The sequence below is a fragment of the Humulus lupulus genome, chromosome 1, assembly GCF_963169125.1.
Source record: "Humulus lupulus chromosome 1, drHumLupu1.1, whole genome shotgun sequence".
In the NCBI taxonomy this organism is placed as follows: domain Eukaryota; kingdom Viridiplantae; phylum Streptophyta; class Magnoliopsida; order Rosales; family Cannabaceae; genus Humulus; species Humulus lupulus.
This window is the reverse complement of record NC_084793.1, coordinates 84,900,186-84,907,008: the sequence shown is the minus strand read 5'-3', so window position 1 is coordinate 84,907,008 and position 6,823 is coordinate 84,900,186. Positions and strand designations below refer to the sequence as shown.

The 6,823-nt window shown below is 42.3% G+C and overlaps 1 protein-coding gene across 1 annotated transcript; it reads left to right on the top strand.

Annotated features, from left to right (window-relative positions):
• The first annotated feature begins 2,712 nt into the window (after positions 1–2,712).
• Positions 2,713–3,338, top strand: LOC133817650 (uncharacterized). The gene is made up of 2 exons (XM_062250231.1): positions 2,713–2,917; positions 2,997–3,338. Exons 1-2 carry the CDS (start codon positions 2,843–2,845, stop codon positions 3,336–3,338), a joined length of 417 nt encoding a protein of 138 aa, XP_062106215.1. The 5' UTR covers positions 2,713–2,842.
• The last annotated feature ends 3,485 nt before the right edge of the window (positions 3,339–6,823 follow it).

Below are 6,823 nucleotides of genomic sequence, written 5' to 3'. Positions count from 1 at the left end.
GTATTCACTCCCATAAGGAATAATCAGAAAATGAACAAACAACCCATCATTTTTACAGAAGAAGATACAAACATGTCCAATTCCTGCACAATGATCCGCTGGTCATAACCATTCTGCTCGCAAACAAGAGAGTTCAGAGAATCCTGTTTGACAATAAGAGCTCTGTGAACGTGCTATTCAAATCCACTTTAGAGAAGATGAGACTATCAGTCACTGATTTGAAGGCCTCTCCCACAACTCTATATGGGTTCTTAGAAGAAGGACTAGCAGCCATTGGGACGATCAAGCTTGTTGTAACCATTGGTGATGAACCATGACTATGGCGAAGATGCTTGAATTCATTGTCGTAGATTGGTCGACTGGCTACAACGCCATTCTAGGGAAACCAGCCTTGATAGTGTTCGAGGCCATAAATTTTGTTCGCCATTTGGCCATGGGTTTCCCTTACCTACTAGGATATGCACGGTAAGAGGGGACCAGCTCGCTACTAGAGAATGCTATAGCATTTCTATGAAGGGAAGATCACAACCCGGGCAACAGACCATGGTGAGGAAATCGAGGAGCTCCATGCAATGGTAGTCGTCGATACACATCCTAATCGATCAACCTTTAAGGCAGTTTTGCAAAAACCTAAAGCATTGGGATGCTTACTAAAGTGGACCATCGAACTCAGCCAGTTCAAAATTTTGTATAAACCACGAACAACTATAAAGGAGCAGGTCCATGCTGATTTTGTGGCCGAGTGCACCGGTTTTTCAAGATGAGCCCATGGACGAACCGATTCAAGAAGGGAAATTTGACTTTTTATGCTTAATATGGGGTTGTAATACAAATAATGCTAGGCATTTTTAACATTACAAAATAATGCCAATTTATTTTATGATACCCAAAATAGCCTCCTCATTTGTCTCTTCAGTTTCCCTCTCTCTTTTTCTCTCGAATTCCCTCCTCCTACACAGCTCCCTCTCTATTTTTCGGACGAAAACATCGACCACTCCTCACCGACGTCGATTCCGATGAGTCCCGCACGGCAACCGTTGCTCCACCGAGACCGCACGACAACCGTCGATCCCCGAGACCCGCACGACGTCGATTCCCCCGAAAACTGAACCCAAATCCCTAAGACCTCCCCGAGACCTCCCTCCTCTGCCTCCGTCCTCCCCGAGACCTCCCTCCTCCGCCTCCATCCTCCCTGACCCACTAAGGTCGATCTCCCTATATGTTTATATGTATATATTTTTTTAAAATTTTCTGTTGTATATATATGTTTATATGTATATTTTTTTTTGAATTTTTTGTGTGAATGTTGTGACTTTTTTCGTTTATTGCATAGTTTACGAATTGTTTTGAGCATATTGATATGCTTTGTTTTAGTATTTTGGAATGGGTACATTTAAAGACAACTGTGAGTTTTTGCCTGGTTTTATTATGTTTCTCGATGGTTCGATGGTGAGTTCGATGTTATTCGATGGGAGGTTCGATGGGCATCGATGTGCAGGCATTTAGAGGGTTCGATGCATACTCGATGAGTACTCGATAGGGGTTCGATGCATACTCGAACCCCTATCGAGTACTCATGCATACTCGATAGGGTTCGATGGGTAGGCATTTCTTAGGTTTAAGGTTTGTGCTACTGTGATTTGGTACATGCTCAATCATGGTTCGATGCATGCTCGATGGAGTGTTTTTTATGTTGGGTTCGATGATGGTTCGATGCAGGCTATAGGGTTGTTCGATAGTGGTTTGATGGGTGTTCGGTGGGTACTCGATTGGGGTTCGATGGGTGTTCAATGCATGCTCGATGTTCATTAGATGCATGCTCGATGTGGGTTCGATGCATGCTCGATGCATTGGGTTTCTTGTTGGGTTCGATGGTGGTTCAATGCATGCTCTAGGGTTGTTCAATAGGGGTTCGATGGGTGTTCGGTGGGTACTCGATAGGGGTTCGATAGTGGTTCGATGCATGTTCGATAGGGTTCGATTGTTGCATGTATGTTTATTGATGGATTTTTCACGCGACTTTGTTTAACTGTATTATTTTTATCTTTATTTTTTGCAGATGCCGAAGTTTATTTTACCCTTGATAGATCACTTTCCTGGACGAGTCACATATAGGGGCAATGGTTACTTTAAAACAATCAAGGACAAGTTTGAGGAGCTCGGGTTGATAGAAAGGGTGAAGGAATCCCCATTCAAACAATTTTTCATGGCTGAGAAGTTAGACTTCTCTGCATCTCTCATACATCAATTAATGTTGCACAAGATCCAGTGCATCAAAGAGGATGAGTTGCATTTACATTTGGGATCTAGACCCTGCAGATTTGGTAGAGGCGAGTTTGCTTTGGTTACGGGGTTGAACTTCAGTTCCAGGCCATTTAAGACTGATTTGAAGAAACACTTGACTAGTGACCGCTTAATCAAGGAGTACTTTAATGATGAAGAAACAGTGAAGATAATGCATTTGGAGGCTGCTTTAAAAAACTGCACTGTAGTTGAAGATGCCTACAAGTTAGGCCTATGTTTCTTTGTTGAGGGGGTTTTACTTGCACAAGAGGACAAGTTAAATGTCTGGATAGATTCGCTGAAGATGGTGGAGGACATTGAGTACTTATTTACTTACCCATGGGGGAAGGTGTCTTTTAACAAGCTTATGGATTCATGTAAAAAAGACATGCATCATCAGAAGGGGAACTATGAGAAGAAGAAGGAAGTTAAGGGGAAACAGAAAGAAGCAAAATACAGTTTGTATGGTTATGTCCCTGCATTGCAGTATTGGGCATACGAAGCCATCCAACAGTTTGCACGTGAGTATGGTATTAACCATGGAAACCAGTTTCTGAGGATGCTCAGTTGGTCGAGCAATAAGGAGCGTCCTATTTCGAAGGCCGACCTTGCACCAATGTTCAAGAAGACGAGTGTAAGTTCTGTTATATTATGTCAAAATAGAGTATTCTTTGGTGGTTTCAAACTAACTTAATGCTTTGTATTTGATGCAGTTGATTGTGTTGTCCATGTTGAAGCCCCGACCTTCGGAGATAGATTATTATAGCACTCTGACGGAGGGTGATGCTCCCTTGTATCCCGGGTTGGGCCAAGAAGAAGAGGTAGAAACTCCCACTGATTTTGAGAAGGTGGCGGAGATAGCTGCTGAGGTTGCGAAGGCAGCCAATATTTTTGTTGATGGCCCTGATGATGAGGATATCCCAGTCCCCATCGGCCCCACACCCTCAGCCCCAGCCCCATCGGTACACCCCAGTCCTGATCAACCTGATTTACGGGAGGTGTTGGAGAGGTTGGAGCGAGTCGAGAGTCGTCAGGATACCATCCAAGAGAACTAGGCGGTCATCATGGATGATGTCAATAAGATCTTGACATTCGTACAAGATCTTCCAAATGATTCTAATTCTAATTCCGACTCACTTGACCTCCCAGATGATTTTGTCTCACATGACATAGGCACTCCTCCCCCGATAGTACTCACAGCAAATCTTGAGACCCCAGGTGTTGCTATTATAGAACCTAGGGATGTTGTTGGTGTAGAGTTTCAATTGGCCAAGAGGAAAAGATGCAAACCTAAGAAATTTGAAGACTACACCGACCCAACCAGAAAGAAAGATCATTTGGATGCGATTGATGATGTGCCATTAGTCCTCGACCCTCTAAAGAAGCCACTTGCTACACAGTACAGGACAGTCGGCAAGTGGTTGCTTGGAGATATTTCGAACAAGACGAAGAGGGATGTCCAAACTGGTGTGTATGGTCCGAGTTGGTTTCTGACGATGAAGACACCACAGTTTTGGATCGATGATGGTGTAAGTAATTTTATTAATTTTATTAATATTTGTTATCTGGAAAAACAGTGGGTTCAATAGGGGTTTCGATAGGCTGATTAATTGCTTTCCTATCATTTTTGCAGCATATTGATGCGGCCAAGCATATGCTACGTAGGCGTCGACAGTTCTATCCTGGGGCGTATCGGCAAGATGTTGTTGTGATGAATATTATGTTCTCACAAGTGGTACCGGCCCATTATGATGCATATCAGAATGCCAAGGAAGCGAATAAGAAAAGGTTTTTGTGGGATTCAGATGTGATATCAATGATTACGGGAATCGACAATCAATTTCTGGCATCGTGGAAGGGAGTAGACACTGTATATTGGTGCCAAAACTACCTACAAATGCATTGGTTTGCAGTTGAAGCCTCCATTTCTACTTGGACTCTGAATGTTTATGATTCGGACGTGACCGTGATAAGTGATAAACAACTGCAATCGTTTATGAAGTCATGGTCTACTTTGTTCCCATCGTTGTTATTGCAGTCACAACTTTTCAAGGACGACCCTCGATTGACGATTCCACCTGGAGCTAAAAGATGCAAAGAGTTCAATGTGCACCGCATGCCAGTTGATTCAGTACCCCAAACCAAAGTCAGGTAAACAAAAGTCTAGTTTTTATTCAAGTTTTTTAAATTAAATTCTATGTTGATTTTGTTACTAATGCAATTTATGTTTTGGTTACAGTGGAGATTGTGGTGTGTACGCCATCAAGAACATCGAACACTTATTGGGTAGGCTACCACTTGACACGATTTGCGATGACAACATGGAGTTGTTCAGAAACAAATGGACAGTTGACTTATGGTATCAGAATGTTAGACATTGAACATTCTCTTGTTATATTTATTTGCTTAAAATGTAGATTTTTAAGAAATTTTTTTGAGTCGAGCATCTTTTTATTAACGACCAAAATTCATTAACGACAATAAAAAAAGAAAACGACAAATAACCTTCAACTTCAAGTTTAAATAAAATACAACAAAAAATAAACTCAAAGCCGAGCTTTGCATGAGGATTTGTTGTGGCCACGACCACCACATCTACTACACTTACGCATTGTAACTGGTTTTTCCCCGCCAGATGGCCAACGGTTTGTCCTTGGTCTTCCTAGCCTTGGCTTTTTTTGCCGATCAACTTGTTGTTTCTCTATGGGTACACCAACTACCATATTCTTAATGTCATCTGGAAGTATCCAATCATCCTCGTTCCCAGTTGGGTAAATGGTTTCTTTGTACGAATTCCTCCATGACTCAATGGTGTAAAACGGTGAACACAAAGAGTAAAGGTTCACTCCACGCTCCATAGCTGCTGCAGCTGCATGGGGACAAGGTGTGCCTATGAGCTGGAATACCCCACATAAGCATGATTTCGTCATCAAATTCACCTCAGCATCGCTGTCTGCACCAGTTACATGAAACTCAAATTGACCAAGGGCATAGACATTCATGAACCTTCCTTTGTCAGCATTGTTCGATACATCTGCCTCCATCAGGGTGGATAATTTGGTGGTAGTCTTCTCTGTCACACTACGTCGTTCAGAAAACCAAGACTGTAGTGTGAACTGAATGAATTCTAAAAAAATTGTAACTGGAAAGGTTCTTGCATCCTTGGTCTTGTTGTTGAAGCTTTCAGCGTAGTTGATTGTCATTATATTGTATCGTTTTCCAGGAAAGAAAGGACGAGACCACTTATCGAAACCATTTCCCTCCAAATAGGCAGCTATAGGAGGATCCATTCGCTTAATATTTTCAAAATGCTTTAGAAATTCGGTCTTCTTCCATGCATAGGCTGCTGCCCACATCTCACTGTGACAGTGATCAGTCTTGAACTTGGCTTTCACATTCATACTGATGTGATGGTAGCATGCGCCGTGGTAGGCATCAGGAAAGACAGCCTCTAGAGCATGAATAATACTCGCATGCCTATCTGACACGAAAGCCAAGTCATCAACGTCCCCAATGGCTTCCTTCAACTTCGTCATGAAATATTTCCACTAGTTGTGGTTATCACTATCCACCAACCCGAACGTAATTGGATATAAATGACTATTCGCATCCAAAGCAACGGCACATAGCATGTGGCCACCGTACTTATTCTTCAAGAACGTGCCATCCACACATATCTCAGGACGACAAAATCTGAATCCTCTCCTACAAAATCCAAGGGCAAAGAAGCAATATAGGAAACGACCATCTTCAATGACAAAATCAGTAATTGTACCTGGATTATTTTACTGCAACATGTGTAAGTAGGATGGAAACTTGCAATATGAATCCTCATATGTCCCCCTAACATACGTAAGTGCCTTCTCTCTACATCTCCATGCCTTTTCATAACTCATATCAATACCAAATTTTTTCTTCATATCCTCCTTTATGTTGTTTGCCATGTAACTGGTCCCATCAACTGCGTATTTGTTCTTTATGAGGTGTCCAACGACCCACGGTGCAGCTTGACGATGACCTTTTTGTCGCACTTCTAGTGAGCATGTGTGTACGCTCTTGTATACCGTGATCTCAAACATGGGGGACATTGGTTGTTTTTTCCCTCTCAATCTCCAACAACAGTCAGGATCTTTGCATGTGATATACCACACGTCAGTACTAGACTTTTTCACCATATACTCAAAGTTATTCTTCATTGCAAATAGAGCAACTTTGGTTTTTAAATCAATCTTGTCCTCAAAAGTCTTCCCAACATATATTTCTCCCATTGGTCCACCAGATGATGAGGAATGGGTTTTAGCAGATGCCTCAATATCTTCTTTTGTAAACATTGGGGCACTCCATCTGGTGTGATCTTCTCTTGATACAATTGTCTCCCTCCACCCAATGTTATCTTCTGTCCTAGCAGGTTGATTACTGCTTCGAGCAGGTGCTCGGCATCCTTGAGTTGGGAGGTGTGCCTGTGAAAGAGGCAGTCCTGACTCTTCTTCTACTTGTTGGGCTTGGGAAATGTCTAACTCCTCATTTGAAACATCTACAC